This window comes from Stegostoma tigrinum, chromosome 34 (assembly GCF_030684315.1).
Source record: "Stegostoma tigrinum isolate sSteTig4 chromosome 34, sSteTig4.hap1, whole genome shotgun sequence".
Classification (NCBI taxonomy): Eukaryota; Metazoa; Chordata; class Chondrichthyes; order Orectolobiformes; family Stegostomatidae; genus Stegostoma; species Stegostoma tigrinum.
The window spans coordinates 26,463,163-26,480,633 of record NC_081387.1 but is presented as its reverse complement, the minus strand read 5'-3'; the positions used below and the strand labels follow the sequence as shown (position 1 = coordinate 26,480,633).

Sequence of the window (17,471 nt, the reverse complement as noted above, 5' to 3'; positions counted from 1 at the left end):
AACTGGTCCATGCTGACCAAAATGTCCATTCAACCTAACCCCATTTCCCTGCACTTGGTCCATATCCTTCTAAACCTTTCCTATCCATGTATTTGTCCAAATGCCTTTTAATGTTGTTAATGTACCCACCTCACCCACTTCCGCTGGAGCTCATTCTACCCTCTGTGTATAAAAGCTGCCCCTCAGAGCCCAATGTATTCTTTCTCCTCTTACCTTAAACTAATGCATCTAGTCCTCAGTTCCCCACCTCTGGGAAAGAGACTGAGTGCATTCACCCTATCCATGCCTCTCATAATCTTATACACTTCTACAAGATCGCCCCTCAGGCTCCTCCACTCTAAAGAAAAATGTCCTCGTTTGTCCAACCCCTCCCTGTAACTCAGTCCCTTGAGTCCTGGCACCGTCCTTGTAAATTTCCTCTGCACTCTTTCCAATTTAGTCACATCCTTCCTACAGCAAGATGACCAAAACTGAACACAATACTCCAAGTGCGGCCTCACCAATGTCCTGTACAACTACATCATAACATCCCAACTTCTATACTCAATGCCCTGACTGATGAAGGCCAGTGTGCCTTCTTCACTGCCCTGTCTACATGGGACTCGACTTTCAGAGGACCGTGCTCTTGAACTCCAAGGTCCTTTTATTCCACTACACTCCTAAGGACCTTACCATTCACCATGAAATTCCTTCCTTGATTTAACTTTCCAAAATGCAACACTTCTTGCTTATCTATATTAAACTCCATTTACCATTTCTGAGCCCACCTCCCCAGCTGATCAAGATCCTGCTGCAATTTCTGATAACCTTCCTCACTGCCCACGATACCGCCTATTTTAGTGTCATCCACAAACTTACAAATCATGCTTTGTATATTCTCATCAAAATCACTGATACAGAGAGCAAACAGCAATGGGCCCAGCAACGACCCCTGAGGCCCACCGCTTGCCACAGGCTACCAGTCCAACAAGCATTCTTCCAGATAAATCATGAATCCTCTTCAGATCAGACAATCTGGGCCATTGCTGTTTCTGGGATCTTGCTGTGTACAGTTCCTTCACTGTTTGTGTATGTATTAGCTGTGAAGTGTTTTGGAATGTTGTGAAGATGCGTCAGGCTCCTCGCTGATTCACTTCTTGGCTTCCTGAATCCTCATTTCTCCATTTTCCTTCTGTCTTATCTACAGAGCCCCAGTGCCCCAGACGGCTAGACTGTGCCCTACGTCATCGCAGTCTGTGCCCGCCTGGGGCAAGTGACTGCAGCCACTGCCTTCCCCACCACCAGGAGGGCAATGATGGGAAGTGTACACTCACGGGGAATCAGAGACACGGTGAGGAGGCACTCCATCATCGTAATAACAATGTAGTTACAGACCATTCGGCACAACTGGCCTATGCCAGGAGCTTCTAACACACAGACACAGAGATATACACACACACACACACACACACACACACACACACACACACACACACACACAGGCACAGAGGCATAGACCTGGAGCTAATGTGGGATACCTGATTTCAAATCTCACTACAGCAGTTAAAAGGGGATTTGAATTAAATTTATAACTTCTTAAAAATTTGTTCAAGGGGTGAGAGCATTGCTGGCTAAGTTAGCATTTATTCCCCATCCCAGAAGGCAGTTAAGAGTCAAGCACATTGCTGTGGGTTTGGAGTCACATGTAGGCCAGACCCTGTGTTTTTCCCCAACAATTGCCAATGGATTCATGGTCATTTTTAGACTCTTAATTCCAGATTTTTTAAATTGAATTCAATTTCCACCATCTGCCATGGCGGGATTTGAACCCAGGCCTCGAGAGAATTACCTGAATCCTTGAATTAATGATCCAGTGATGACACCACCAAGCCATTACTTCCCCCTACTAAGTGTGGTGTGTGTTAATCTTGTTGGCAAAGCTATAATCAATTTTCATAGAAATCTGTTGTTCTAACTCAACCTGGCCTATATGTGACTCCAGGCCCACAATAATCTGGTCAATAGCCCTCTGAATTGGCCAAGGGAAGGAGGGCTCTGTGGGTCACAGACTGTTGGGTCAAGAAGGCATGGGTCATGGGTCAAGAAGGCAGCTTGGCAACAACTTGCCAGAACCATGAAAGATGGTCCACGACCCCCTGGACGTGTCATTAAAATTGGAAAAGAAACGAGAGACACAAATCTGAAATAATTGGGAGGAGAACTGAGTGAGGAGGCGACCTGCACTCATCAAGATCCCACAAACAGCAGCGTGGTGACAGCTGAGATCTTTATGTTCGCTTTTCCCTCATGATGTCAGTCGGGAGATCAAATGCTCAAGGTTTGCTGCAGTGATGGGATCAACCAAAAACCTCATGATTTATAGACAAAACCCCTTTGCCACTGCGCTGTGGCTCATAACCCATTGTTCAGGGCTGGGAGAGAGCAGAAAGAAATGGAGCATTACAGGCTCAGATGGAACAGAGTGGGACTCAAGGCCAGGGAATTTCAGGAACACAGCTCCCTGAGAGAGGTCTGTCCTGCTGGGAGGAGGAGTACCTGAAGGATAGGCAGTCCTTGAGTGAGAGTGATTTCCATCAGTAAACAGGCAAGGGCAGTGAAGGCAGCTTATAGCACTGAGCAAATACAACACCGATAACTGCAGGCTCCTTGCCCCTCAGACAGACTTTCTGAGGCTCCTCCTGGATTAAATAGAGACTCAGGACTGACTCGTTACCACACAATGGGCAACCCCCACTTTCCAAAGTGCCAGAGCTCGTGAGCATCTCGTCCAAACTGGCAGCGCCTGACCCACTGCCTCAGTTACAATTCTTCAGTACTTAATAGAAAGCCTTTGTAGTTTCAATGAAGCTGAGACTTGGCTGTTGCAAACTGCCTCCCATTCTGAGACAGCACGATCAGGAACCTGTCAGACACTGTGTTTTCCATCAGCTCTGTTTACTCAGAACAAGGTCACCCAGTCACATTGCAGGCAGCGTGGCACAGAGATAACGCAGGGGCGCAGAAGGCTGCAAAACTCCCCGGCACCGAGAGTCATGGGGAGAGCTCCCAGAATGGGGCTTCTCCTCCGCCTGTCCCTGCTCTCTCTTGTGTTCAGCTCAGCCGCGGCGCATCGGGCTGGTGAGTACAGTGTGGTCAAGCACCACATCTCTGCTTGAAGGTGAAAAAATGTGATGCCTCCTGCTGTCACACGGTGAACTGCGCTGGGGGTGGGGGGGTGCTTCCCCCTGGTCTGCCAAGATTTCTGAGTGGAAGAGCCGAGAAAACAGTGCGAAAGCCTGGGCTGAGTTCTATGGGCGTTGGGCTATATAAATGCACTTGTGAATGGCAGCAGTGGCTTGAGCTCATTTGTGTTCAAGTTTAAAAGCTGTAAGTACAAATGTCACTCCAGGACCTTGCGAACAGAATCTATTACAGAATTATAGAATCCTTAGAGTGGGGGAGCAGGCCATTTGGGCGATCAAAGCTGCAAGTTCATCATATCCAGACTCACTCTCCGAACTCATCCCGAAAACCATATATTTCACAGGGCCAATCCACCGAACCCGCAAATCCCTGGGCATCACGGTGTAATCCAGCACAGCCAATCCACCAAACCTGCAAATCCCTGGGCATCACAGTGTAATCCAGCACAGCCAATCCACCGAACCTACAAATCCCTGGGCATCACGGTGTAATCCAGCATAGCCAATCCACCGAACCCACAAATCCTTGGGCACTGCGGTGTAATCCAGCACAGCCAATCCACCAAACCTGCAAATCCCTAGGCATCACGGTGTAATCCAGCACAGCCAATCCACCAAACCTGCAAATCCTTGGGCATCATGGTGTAATCCAGCACAGCCAATCCACCGAACCCACAAATCCCTGGGCATCACGGTGTAATCCAGCACAGCCAATCCACCGAACCCACAAATCCCTGGGCATCACGGTGTAATCCAGCACAGCCAATCCACCGAACCTACAAATACCTGGGCATCATGGTGTAATCCAGCACAGCCAATCCACCGAACCCACAAATCCCTAGGCACCGCGGTGTAATCCAGCACAGCCAATCCACCAAACCTACAAATCCATGGGCACTGCGGTGTAATCCAGCACAGCCAATCCACCAAACCTACAAATCCCTGGGCACTGCGGTGTAATCCAGCACAGCCAATCCACCGAACCCACAAATCCCTGGGCATCATGGTATAATCCAGCACAGCCAATCCACCGAACCTGCAAATCCCTGGGCACTGCAGAGTAATCCAGCACAGCCAATCCACCGAACCCGCAAATCCCTAGGGACTGCAGTGTAATCCAGCACAGCCAATCCACCGAACCTGCAAATCCCTAGGGGCCGCGGTGTAATCCAGCACAGCCAATCCACCGAACCTGCAAATACCTGGGCACCGCGGTATAACCCAGCACAGCCAACCCACCGAACCTGCAAAACCCCGGGCACCGCAGTGTAACCCAGCACAGCCAACCCACCGAGCCTGCAAATCCCTGGGCACCGCGGTGTAACCCAGCACAGCCAATTCACCAAACCTGCAAATCCCTGGGCACCGTGGTGTAATCCAGCACAGCCAACGCACCAAACCTGCAAATCCCTAGGGACTGCGGTGTAACCCAGCACAGCCAACGCACTGAACCTGCAAATCCCTAGGGACTGCGGTGTAACCCAGCACAGCCAACGCACCGAACCTGCACACCTTTGGGCTGTGGGAGGAAACCCACACAGACATGTGTTGTTGGGTTGAATGTTCTAACTCCACACAGACAGTCGCCTGAGGGTGGAATCGAACCCAGGTCTATAGAACAGTGAGGCAGCAGTGCTAACCACTGAGCCACCATCCAGACTGGCACCATAATGTAACGCTGAGGGAGTGCTGCCCTGTCAGACAATGGGCTTCAGCCCTGCTCACCCTCTCCTTTGGTCATATTTCCCAATGGAGCAGTGGAAATCCCTTCATATGCCTGACCAATGTTTGACCCTTGATAACCTACAGCAGGTAATCCGGCCAGGCTGGGAGTATACACTTTGACCGCTCTCTGCGTTAAGCCTAGTCCTCATCATCCCTGGAATGATCGCAGTAAATGTCATGAGGTGTGGCATTTTCAGAAGAAGGGTCCCGACCCGAAACATCAGCTTTCCTGCCCCTTTGATGTTGCCTGACCCGCTGTGCTCCTCCAGCTCCACACTGTGTTATCTCGGTGGCATTTTCTTGTCGCTCTTTGTACAGAAGCTCTCAGCGAACGGGGTCACACCCTTGCGCCCGCCAGAGACAGCCACGCCAGAACGATCAACCCAGAATCTTCCCAGACCACTGAGAAATCACAGAGCACAGTGAGAACGACTGCACAGATCCACAGCAGGAATGCCAGCACCCGCCACAGGACTTCATCCTTACTGAATGACGTGGTCTCACTGAGTAGGTATCAAGCATTTTTCTGGTATTGCCCAAAACCAAGAGCAAGGGGTCACTGCCTGAAAGGAAGAGGTAGCCTATTTAAGACGGAGATTGAATATTTTTTTCTCTCACAGAGGGTGCACGAGTCTTTGGCGTTCTCCCTTCGTGATAGAAGCGGGGTCGGAATATCTCTAAGGTCGATGTAAGTAGGTTCTCGATGAGCGAGAGGCTGAGAGGTTGTTGGGGGGTTAAGTGGGAATGTTGCGCACCAGCCCTTGGCCTTTTCGAATGGCGAGTCAGGCTTGTGGGATGGAATGGCCCGCTCTGAAACTAACAGCAATAGAAACTGCCAGAGAAAACCAAGCAGGTCCGGCAGCAACCCTACTGAAGGGTCACTGGACATGTCGGTTCATACAGTCACACAGCACGGAAACAGACCCTTGGGTCCAACCAGCCCATATGGACCATCATCCCAAACTAAGCTAGTCCCACCTGCCTGCTCCTGGCCCATATCCCTACAAACCTTCCCCATTCATGTACTTTTCCAAATATCTTTTACACTTTATAACTGTATCCACATCCACCACTTCCTCGGGAAGTTCATACCACATGCAAACCACCCTCTGCGAAAAAGTTTTGCCCCTCGTGCCGTTTTAAATCTCTCTCCTCTCACCATAAAAATGTGCCCTGTTGTCTCGCAATCCCCCACCCTAGGGAAAAGACACCTACTACTAAACCTATCTATACCCCTCATTATGTTGTAAACCTTCATAAGGTCACCTCTCAACTTCCCACGCTCCGGTGGAAAATGTCCCAGTCTATCCAGGCCTTTCTTTATATCTCAAAAATTCCATACCTGGCAACATCCTGGCAAATCTCTTCTGAACCCTCTCCAGCCTGATAACATGCTTCCTCTAACAGGGGGACCGAGACTGGACACAGTGCTCCAGCAGAGGCCTCACCAATGTCCTGTACAGCCTCAACACGACGTCCTGACTCCTACACTCAAAGGACTGAGCAGTGAAGGCAAGCGAGCCACATGCCTTTTTAACCCCCCTGTCTATATGTCGCACAAACATTGAAGAATTATGTATCTGCACCCCTAGGTCCCGAAACGTTAACTTGGTTTTCTCTCCTCAAATGCTGCCCGGCCTGCTGCGGAGTTTCTCCTGCAATTTCTGTTTTTGTTCGTCTCAGATCGCCAATGGCTGTGGTTTTTTTGTCTCTTTTCATGGGTTACTTCTCTTCCTGATTCAAATATCTGTATGTTGACACAACACGTGATTGAAACTTTCCATCTTGCACCCATTAGGACCGATGCCAAGTCCCAGACAGAACAACAACAGAAGATTATCAGGTGGGCTCATAATGTGGCTCACTGCACCGGTCAGAACCAACTTATACTCACAGGGATCTGTACTCTGCAGGTAAAAAGGACTTGAAACATAACAATACAGCACAGGATTGGGCTATTCAGCCCACAATGTTGTCCCAAACATGATGCCAAATGAAACTAATCCCTTCAGGGTCTAGGCCCGAAACGTCAGCTTTTTGTTCTCCTGAGATGCTGCTTGGCCTGCTGGGTTCATCCAGCTCCACACTTTGTTATCTCGGATTCTCCAGCATCTGCAGTTCACATTATCTCTGATCACAGCACAGTACAGGCCCTTCAGCCCACAATGTTATCTAAGATCAATCTACCCTGCATACCCCACATTTTACTGTCCTGCATGTGCCTATCCAAGATAAAAGATAAAAGCCTCTAAAGTATCTGACCCCACTACCACTGCCGCAGCGCATTCCACACACCCACCACTCTCTGTGTAAAGAACCTAACTCTGACATCTCCCCAATACCTTCCTCCAATCACCTTAAAATCATGCCCCCTCATAATAGTCATTTCTGTCAAGTCACTCCTCAGCCTCCCTCACTCCAGAGAAAACAACCTGAGTTTTTCTACCCTCTCTTTATAGCTGATACCCTCCAGACCAGGCAGCATCCTGGTAAACCCCTTCTGCACCCTCTCCAAAACCTCCACATCATTCTTGTGATGTAACGGCCAGAACTGAAGGTAATGATATGACCAGGCATTGTACCTTTCTGAATTAAACAAAAACATGGGGTAACAGCAGTTCCATTCTCCATGGCAATGCATCTGAGTTAACCAATCGGCATTGTGCTTTTTCCTGCTGCAGCCCTAAATTGGGTCTTCCTTTAAAAAGTGGCATTCTTGTGATGGTGTCCTGATGACTGCAAGTGGAAAGGTTCTGACTGCGTGGCTGTTTTAGCAGCAATTCTCCAAATTGGTCTGAATTCGGAAAGTGATGCTGAGGGAGAGACAATGATGTGATCCCCACTGCTATTTCAGGAAGTCGTGATGAAGAAGCCAGGTTTGGAAAAGTCCCATAGCTTGCCAGTTTTGTTGAGGAAGTCTCTGTGCAGTGTTCACTCTCCGCTGTTAATGATCCGATTGGGAGCACGTCCATTTCTTTCAGGGATCCCAGCTGTATGTCAGAGCAGGAAGGAGAGACAGTTAATCCACTAACATTTCTCTCTCTCTCTCTCTCTCTCTCTCTCTCTCTCTCTCTCTGCAGGCCTGGTTATCATCTGTTCCGTGAGTGGCCTCTTCGGGCTGGGAGTCGCAGGTTTGTGCTGGTACAGGTGAGTTCCGCCACGACTTACGCTCCTGAAATCCTGGCCTCACCGCGTGACTTGGGTTTTTATCCCTTCACTGTGAGACCCTCTGGAAATCCCTCCCAGCTTTCCTTAAACATGCGCCATTAAAAATCAAGCATTTGATCACCAGCCCTAATACCCTCTCATGAGGCTCAAATTTAGCCTGATGACACAAATTGCTGGAGAAACTCAGACAGCATTGATAGAGGAAGGAAAAAGCAGAGCGGCCCTTCCTCAGAACAAAACCCCTATGTATTTTTAAACATTTCTTCACATGCACATTTTCTGTGCGGATGGGGGCAGGCAGTTTCTAGAATTGGTTAACTTGTCTATTCCCTGGCCAATGGATCCTGGAGTAGGATTTGAACTTCAAACTTCTGACCCAGGGGTGCAAGCATTATCCAATGCACCACAAGGGCTCAGAATTGGGCAGCCGAATGCGAGAGAGAGAAAGCTTCAATGACTTTTGTCTTGTTCTCCCTGTCCCTGGCCGAATGAGATCCTCCGTCACACGATGGTTTGGTCCCTGAATGTCGGACCATTTAGCAGCTCCCGCTCTGCCCGCTCCCCACCACTCACACAACGGATACCTCAAACAACTCGATTTTCAAACTACTCGTCCTTGTTTACAAATCCAGATGTGGCGTGACTCTCTCCTTTCCTGGAGAAACTCCTCCAGCCCCTGCAATTCTCCAAATCCACTCTCCTCTAATTCTAGCCACTTCAGAATCCCCAGGTTTACCGGCTCCACTCAGCTGCCTGGGCCCTTAAACTGTCGAATTCCCTAAACCTCTTTGCCCCCACCCTCCCTCTCTCACTCTTTCTCTCTCTCTCGCTCATTACTTTCCCCTTAAACTCTCCACAAAAACAAAGTCTTTGAATAAATTCATAGTCACCTGAATTCACGGCTCATTCGATCTGGAATGCACTTGTGAAGGTCCTTGGAGCTGCTTCTTTACATTAAAGGCACTCGACAAGTACAAGTCGATGTTGTAATGAGTCAAAGTGCTGGATGAGAATGAAAAACACCCCCCTCCTGGTGCCTATCCTGTTGATTTTTTGGGAAATTTCCCCAGTGTCTCTTTCTCATTACCTCCGGAATGAATTCAACCACCAGTCTCCAGGATATGTCCCGGAGGGTTGGCCACTCTGCCATTGAGTTTTTCCAGCGGCTGCTATCTGATGGGAGATTCCCAGTGGGTGGGGAGGTGGGGTTTGTTGCAGGGGTGGGTTAGGTTATCCTCCGTAGTTTCTGACAGAGGCCTCTGTTTCACTTCAGGCTGCAGGAGGTGAGACAGGCTGAGAAGGCAGCCTATGATGGGAACAAGAAGCCTCAGATCCAGGTAGGCAACAGGGCCTGGACCCTGTCCGACAAGGAAAGCCTGGGAGGGAATGTTGCGGCGGGAGAGGTAGGACCTTCCCGAAAATGTAAGAGCAGCTCTAGTCAAGAATTTGGTGGAATGGGAAGCAAGTCATAGAGTCAAATCCAACTTCAACAATGGGAGCACAAAAGCTAGGCTGGCATTCCTGAGGGAGTGCCACATTGTTGCAGTCCCAAGGGTCATCAAACCTGTCCCGAGAGTACATGGCATCCCATTTTTGGAAGAAAAGACCAGGTGACACTTTTCCCAGTGTCCTGCCCAGTAATTGACCAAAATCACAACACTGAAGGAACGGGGATATATTTCCAAGTCAGGATGGGGAGGGGCTCGGAGGGGAGCTTGCAGGGGGCTGGTGTTCCCATGTATCTGCTGTCCCTTGTCCTTCTGGATGGAAGTGGGTTGTGGGTTTGGAAGGTGCTGCCTGAGGGTCTTTGGTGAATCTCTGCAGAGCATCTTGTAGATGGTACACACTGCTGCGACTGAGTGTCGATGGGGGGAGGGAGTGGGATGTTTGTGGATGTGGTGCCAATTGAGCGGGGGCTGCTTTGTCCTGGATGGTGTCGAGCTTCCTGAGTGTTGTTGGGGCTGTACCCCAACCAGGGGCAAGTGGTGAGTATTCCCTCACACTCCTGCCTTGTGCCTTGGAGATGGTGGGACAGGGTTTGGGGGAGTCAGGAGTGGAGTTACTCACCGCAGGATTCCCAGCCTCTGACCCACTCTTGTAGCCGCTGTGTTTATGTTGGGGGGGGGCAGTTGAGTTTGTGATCAATGGTAGCCCCCAGGATGTTGACAGTGGGGGATTCAGTGATGGTAACGCCATTGAATGTCAAGGGACAGTGGTTAGATTGTCCCTTATTAGAGATGGTCATAGCCTGGCATTTGTGTGAATGTTACTTGCCATTTGTCAGCCCAAACCTGGATATTGTCCAGATCTTGCTGCATTTGAACATGGACTATTTCGGTAGCCCTCCTAAAATGTAAAAGTATCTCATAGCTAAGGATTGACACTGGGCTTAATGCTGAAGCTACTAATAGACCAGAGATTCATGTTGCCCCTGTAGAGATGTAGGTTTGAATCCCCCCTGTGTAGCTGGTGGAATGTAAATTTAACTAATAATGGCGAATATGAAACTAGTCTCAGTCATGGTTACAACAATCAGCGATTTTAGTCAAAAAAAAATCTGGTTCACTGATACCCCTTTAGGGAGGGACCTCTCCTGTCCTTACCTGGTCTGGCCTACACGTGACTCCTGACCCACTGCAATGAGGCTAATTCTTCACTGCCCTCTGGGATGGGGGTGAGAGCCTCTGGGTTGAGAGTGAATTTCTGGGATGGGTGTGAGAGTCCCTGCATTGAGAGTGAATTTCCAGGATGGGGGTGAGAGCCCCTGGGTTGGGAGTGAATTTGTGGGATGGGAGTGAGAGCCCCTGGGTTGAGAGTGAATTTCTGGGATGGGGGTGAGAGTCCCTGGGTTGGGAGTGAATTTCCAGGATGGGGGTGAGAGTCCCTGGGTTGAGAGTGAATTTCTGGGATGGGGGTGAGAGCCCCTGGGTTGAGAGTGAATTTCTGGGATGGGGGTGAGAGCCCCTGGGTTGAGAGTGAATTTCTGGGATGGTGGTGAGAGTCCCTGGGTTGGGAGTGAATTTCCTGGATGGGGGTGAGAGTCCCTGGGATGGGAGTGAGTCTCCAAGAAGGTGTCAAATTGCCAGGATGGGTTTGAATTTCCAGGAATGATGTGAATTTCCGGTGATAGAAGTGAGTACCCACCCCACCAGCTCCATCTGGCCACGTGGCTGTTACTGAGTGACATGGAGGAAGCCCCATTACCTCACGATGAATGTGCTCACACCAGTGAAACCAGGCCATCCCCACATTACAATCAGGCCGCATTTGCGAATACGTTCATACATCACAGTGTGAGCAAATCAAAACACAACCCAGGGCAGGAAAACGTACCCGTTCGTAGGTACGAGCAAATGGTCACGTGTTGGGTCAGTAAAACAAACAGGGAAAGGCGATCTGGTTTGTAAGTGCGCGTTTGTAAGGCAGGTGAGGAAGAGGCCTCTAGCTGGAGCTCAGATCTCTCTCCCGTCTCCCTCAGGCTGTAGATTGGAAGATGGTTGCGAAGCTCCAGAAACACCAGTACCTGCACCAGAAGAAAGCTCTGCAGGCCATGGAGGAGTGAGTACGCCCACTCTTTTCATTCATTTAGTACCTTAGCAGAGGTCATCCTTTTCTGTTTCCAACACTATTCCTTCCCACATGGACTGCAGAACAAGAGCTTTTCTTTTAATGGGTATTGTGGGCTGGGCACAGCATTTATTGCCCCATCCCTAGTTGCCCCCCTTGGGAAGGTGGGGGTGGGCTTGAGCTGCCCTCTTGAACAGCTGCAGCCTATGTGCTGTAGGCAGACCCACATTTGCACTTTGGGAGCAAGTTTTGGAATATTAATCCAGTGACTGCGAAGGAACGGCGATTCATTTCCAAATCAGGATGGTGACCCACGACCCACTTCCATCCAGAAGGACAAGGGGCAGCAGATACATGGGAACACCACCCCCTGTAAGTTCCCCTCCGAGCCCCTCCCCATCCTGACTTGGAAGTATATCCCCGTTCCTTCGGTGTCGCTGGGTCAGAATCCCTGGAATTCCCTCCCTAAGGGACATTGTGGGTCACCCCACAGCACATGGACTGCAGCAGTTCAAAGAGTTGGCTCTCCACATCCATCTTGAAGGCAGCGAGAGACTTGAGAGACTTTTCAGCGACTCTTGCAAAGGCACATGGAGGATAGTATAATGTAGGGTATGCAGGGTAGTTTGATCTTAGTGGGACAATACATTGGCACTGCTTTGTGGGCCGAAGGGCCTGTACTGTCCGGCACTGTTCAATGTTCTACATTAAGGACAGGCAATAATGTAACACCCACATCTGTGAAATAATTAACAAAAAAATGACGTTGAATAGTAAATTGAAAAAAATGCTCCTGCCCCATAGAATTGGCGCTGCCGTAGGAGAATGCTCTTTCACTCAGACAAACACCGTTCTTAGCTCTTTGTCCATCTCAATGCAGTGGGCTAGTTAAGGCTTACACGCCCAGGCAGCTTCGCTCTCCCCCAGACTCACATCCCCACCCAGGCGGCTTCAATCTCCCCCAGGCTCACACCCCCACCAGGAGGGGGAAATAAGTAGAATGCTACACTCTTGTTTTATGTTTTACGTTTATTTCAACCATCATTTCATTTACCAACATAGGAATGCAGCCATCTAAAGTCCTGATGGAATTGTATTTCCAGTTGGAGGGGACAGGTATGATGTTTTCATTTGATCCCTGTGGAAACGAATTCCTGTTGATGTCTTCATAGAGAATAGAACACAGAGCAGTAGAGCACAGTACAGGCCCTTCGGCCCAGGATGTTGTATCGAACTTTTACCCTAAACCTAAGGTCTATCGAACCTCCACCCCTACCTTATACTATCATCCATATGTCTATCTAATAGCCGTTTAAATGCCCCTAATGAGGCTGACTCCACTACCCTATCCGGCAATGCATTCCACGCCCCAACCACTCTCTGAGTAAAGAACCTGCCTCTGATGTCTCCCCTATATCTACCTCCACTCACTTTAAAACTATGCCCCTCCTAATAGCTACCTCCACCCTAGGAAAAAGTCTCTGGCTGTCCCCTCTATCTATACCTCTGATCATTTTGTACACCTCTATCAAGTCACCTCTCATCCTTCATCGTTCTAAAGAGAAAAGCCCTAGCTCTCTCAACCTTTCCTCATAAAACCTTCCCTCCATTCCAGGCAACATCCTGGTAAATCTCGTCTGCACCTTTTCCAACACTTCCTGTAATGAGGAGGCCAGAACTAGGGACACAGTACTCCAGGCATGGCCGAACTAGGCTTCAGTTAAAGTCTTTCCACTTCACACTGTGATTTACAGGAATACAATGCCAACATTAAGTGACAACATCCCATTGACGTGGCTGTGGATATTTGATCTGATCCCGATCAATCTAGAGCTTTAAACTTGTTGCTGCAGATGTTCCACTGGCAATGGCCAGAGCCCAGATGGGAGTGAGATTGCTGACGGTCTCTCCATTGCTGTAAGGTAGCAGGGACAACACCTGACCCAGCTGACCCTGCCCAGTCATGGCAGCAGATCAGCTCATTGGCTGAAATCAGCTTTCCGGGCAACTCTGATTGGAGAGATGCTTGGAGGCTGAATGGCCTGACCTCCCACCCGCAGTGTCCAATTCAGCTGTCATCTTCCGCAGCTCCACCTCCAATGGTTTAAAAATCAATAAGCGAGCATGTTTTACACGCGATAAGTAATTCTTTTTATGCCGCCTTTTCGCTTAAAAGACGACAATATCGATAGTCGTCACAAAAGTTTGGCCTTTGTCACTATCACTGTTTGTGGGATCTTGCTGAGCTGCATTCAAGCACTTCAAGGTTCGGCCATTGATGGTAAAGTAAGATCGCACACCTTCATGCGTCACACACACCTTTGGCTAGGCCTGACTGTGTCGGGGGGTTGGGGGGGAAAGGTGCAGGGGGTGGTGTCATAGAATCCTCTACAGTGTGGAAGCAGGCCCTTTGGCCTAACAAGTGCACACCGACTCTCAGAACATCCCACCCAGGCCCATCTCCTATAACCCACCTAATCTACACACCCCTAGGCACTACGGGCAACTTCCCATGGCCAATCCAACTCCCCTGTACATCTTTGGACTGTGGGAGTAAACCAGATCACCCAGAGGAAACCCACGCAGACACGGGGAGAACATACAAACTCCACACAGGCAGTCACCTGAGGATAGGATTGAACCCGGGTCCCGGGTCCTGCGAGGCAGCAGAGTTAACCACTGAGCCACTGTGCCACAGTCAGACATTGCCTGATTCCCAGTGCTGTCACTCGAGGGGGACCCGCTACCCCTGGAGCAGGGGTTTGGGTAAAGTTTGTTGCTTGGCAATCCTCCTTTGGCTAAGTATTTTCTGTCCAGACATGTCACAACACACCTCTAGAGTTGGGGGGATCTTGAACCTAAGCCTCCTGGCTCGGAGATAGGGACATTACCACTGCACACTTTCTTCCTTTGGCTGTGCTGTGCCTGCCTATCAGGGATCAGAGTTGCACCATGGCTGGATCTAGATGGACGAAGGGCTGGTGTCGCTTTGCGAGCTGGTATATCGCAGGGTAAGTATGGTCTGCTTCAATGATCAGGCACAATTACTCCAGAATCTCACCAACAGTGCAGAGTGCCACTAACTTGTCACATCCATAAACATTCTTACCAATATTTGCAGATGCACCATACAAAGCATTCTATCTGTGCAGCTTTGTACTGCACTGCTCTGCCCAGGGCTGTAAGAAACTCCAGGGAATTATGAGCACAGCACAGTCTGTCACACAAACCAGGCTCCCACCCCCTGCCTCGGGAAGGCAGCCAGCATCCCACCCCGGGTTATAACCCCTTCCAACCCCTTCCATCAGGCAGTAGATACAGAAGCTTAAACCCACGTACCAGCAGGTTCAAGGACAGCTCCTTCCCCGATGTTATTACATTCTGAATGGGCCTCTCAAATTTCAGATCTAATGTTGATCTCGCTGTTTGTGCACCTTCTCTGCAGCTTTAACTTTAAATTCCTCGCTCTGTTCCATTACCCTACTGTACTGTGCCCAAAACAAAACTTTTCACTGTACCCTGATTAATGAGACAATAATAAATCAAATCAAAAAAATCTCCTCAAAGAACTGCAGACGCTGGAAGTCAGTAACGAAAATAAAAGTCACTGGAGACACTCAGCAGGCCTGGCAGCATCTGTGGAGTTAACATTTCGAGTCCATTGATAGATCTTCAGACAGTTCGGAGGAAGGGTCACTGGACCCAACACATTAACTCTGCTTTCTCTGTGCAGATGCAGCCAGACCTGCCTGAGTTTCTCCGGCGACTTTTAATTTTACTCTCTGCCGAGAGCAAGTGTAGAATTCCTGGTCACCACTAAAAACTGCCTGACCAAGCTGGAACACTTTTACAGAGGAAGGCAGAAGGTTGAGAGAGGATTTAAGGAAAACATCTTTGCCCACCCTGAGGGTGGTGAGTGGGAGGAGAGGGGGTTGTGGAATGCGCTGCCTGGGAGGAGAGTTAGGGTCGGTTACCTCACAACCTTCAAAATGTACTTGGATGGGTACTTGAAGTGTCGTAATATTCAAGTGTACAGGCCGAGTGCAGGAAAGTGGGACTGAGAAAGGGAGGAGTGTATGTACAGACTCGATAGGCCAAATGGCCTCTTCTGGTTCTGTATGACATCACCACACTGGGTGGGGCTAAGGCTACTTGAACATTAACTCTTTCAGAACCGCTCGCTCATGCAACGTATGTCCGAATCTCTGCTGGTGCTGTCTCAGCTTACACCCTGGTCATAGAACATAGAACAGTACAGCACAGTACACGTCCTTCAGCCCACGATGTTGTGCTGACCTAATATCCTACTAAGATCAAACTACCCTGCATACCCTACATTTCACTATCCTCCATGTGCCTATCCAAAAGTCACTTAAAAGAGTCTAAAGTATCTGACTCCACTCCCACTGCCGGCAGCACATTCCACATGCCCACCACTCTCTGTGTGAAGAACCTGCCTCTGACATCTCCCTTATACCTTCCTCCAATCACCTCAAAGTTATGCCCCCTCATAATAGCCATTTCCACCCTGGCAAAAAGTCTATCTATGCCTCTCATCATCTTTACACCTCTGTCAAGACACCTCTCATCCTTCTCCACCCCCATGAGAAAACCCTTAGCTCCCCCATCCTTTCCTCATAAAACCTGTCCTCCAGTCCAGGCAGCATCCTGGTAAATCTCCTTTGCACCCTCTCTAAAGCTTCCACATCTTTCCTATATTGAGGTGACCAGAACTGAACACAATATTCAAGTGTGGTCTAACCAGGGTTTTATAGACCTACAGCATAACCTCACGGCTCTTAAACTCAATTCCCATGCCAATGAAAGCCAACACACCATACGCCTCCTTTACAAACCCAGTCATCCTGCTGCGTGACCAGCACTGGCTCCTGGTCAGGCCACTTCAGGAGTTTAACTGTCCTGTCCTCAGTTTCCAATCTCTTCCTGCTCTCACCTCACCCTCCCTATCTCTGTCATCGCCCCCTGCTCTACAGTCCTCCCTCCAGCTGCCTTCTAACTCTGGCCTTCCCTCTCTGCTCATGTCTGCCTGCCTACCTCAAACTATTAGACAAAACTGACCCAGTACCTCAACCAGCTTTCGGTCACCTGTCACTAATATTTCCGCAAATGGCTCCTTTCTTCCGTAACAATCCCATGAAGTTTCCCTTTCATGTTTCTCTGTGCTTAAAGGCGCTGCACAATCAAAGTTGATGTTGGTTGGACGGTCCTTTGGAATAACATCAGAGGTGCTACATAAATGCAAATCCTTCATTTCTGTCTTTTTTCTCTCTCCCTCATGCCAAAACGGTGGAAAGGAGAAGAGAAGTTGCATTTGTGTAGCACCACTCCCACCTTCAGGGGCCCCAGAGCTAACGGGGTTTTGTTGAATTCCCGGGCACTGGCTAACTGTGCCCAATGGATCCCTTTGGCTTTCTAGTTTCACACTGTCTGAATAAAGGCAAGACTGGCTCCATCTCAGCCAAAATTTCCTCTACGAAGCCCACCAGCCAATCGCTCACTCACAGACTGGGAACATTCTCTTTTCCCAAATCCAGGGGCAGGCCCGAGGTCCATGAGAAGCAGATATCTACAGACTTGGAGACGGAGAGCGAAAACGGAGAGTACACGGTGTACGAGTGCCCTGGTCTGGCCCAGGTAAGGCTTTTCCACTAAACAATCCGTACCCTCCATTTTATTCCGGACAGATTTCCCATTTCTCTGAACGGTCAGCCCCGAAGCAGGTCAGACAGGGAAGAGTTCCTGCTGACACCTCTGTTCTTAGTCACTGCACCTCCTCACCCCCTCAGTGTATCCTTACATTCCTCTTAC

The 17,471-nt window shown here is 49.4% G+C and overlaps 2 protein-coding genes across 2 annotated transcripts in view; one reads left to right on the top strand and one right to left on the bottom strand.

The window, feature by feature from the left end:
- tcf19l (transcription factor 19 (SC1), like) overlaps nucleotides 1-17,471 on the bottom strand; it is a 106,152-nt gene that overhangs the window by 12,254 nt on the left and 76,427 nt on the right. The window lies entirely within an intron of this gene.
- LOC125467671 (neural proliferation differentiation and control protein 1-like) overlaps nucleotides 3,016-17,471 on the top strand; it is a 24,929-nt gene continuing 10,473 nt past the window's right edge. Inside the window, exons 1-6 of the mRNA XM_048563821.2 lie at nucleotides 3,016-3,117; nucleotides 5,226-5,414; nucleotides 7,988-8,054; nucleotides 9,349-9,412; nucleotides 11,554-11,633; nucleotides 17,198-17,297. Of these exons, the coding sequence (XP_048419778.1) occupies nucleotides 3,033-3,117; nucleotides 5,226-5,414; nucleotides 7,988-8,054; nucleotides 9,349-9,412; nucleotides 11,554-11,633; nucleotides 17,198-17,297 (585 nt within the window). The 5' untranslated portion in view covers nucleotides 3,016-3,032. The remainder of the gene's footprint in view (nucleotides 3,118-5,225; nucleotides 5,415-7,987; nucleotides 8,055-9,348; nucleotides 9,413-11,553; nucleotides 11,634-17,197; nucleotides 17,298-17,471) is intronic.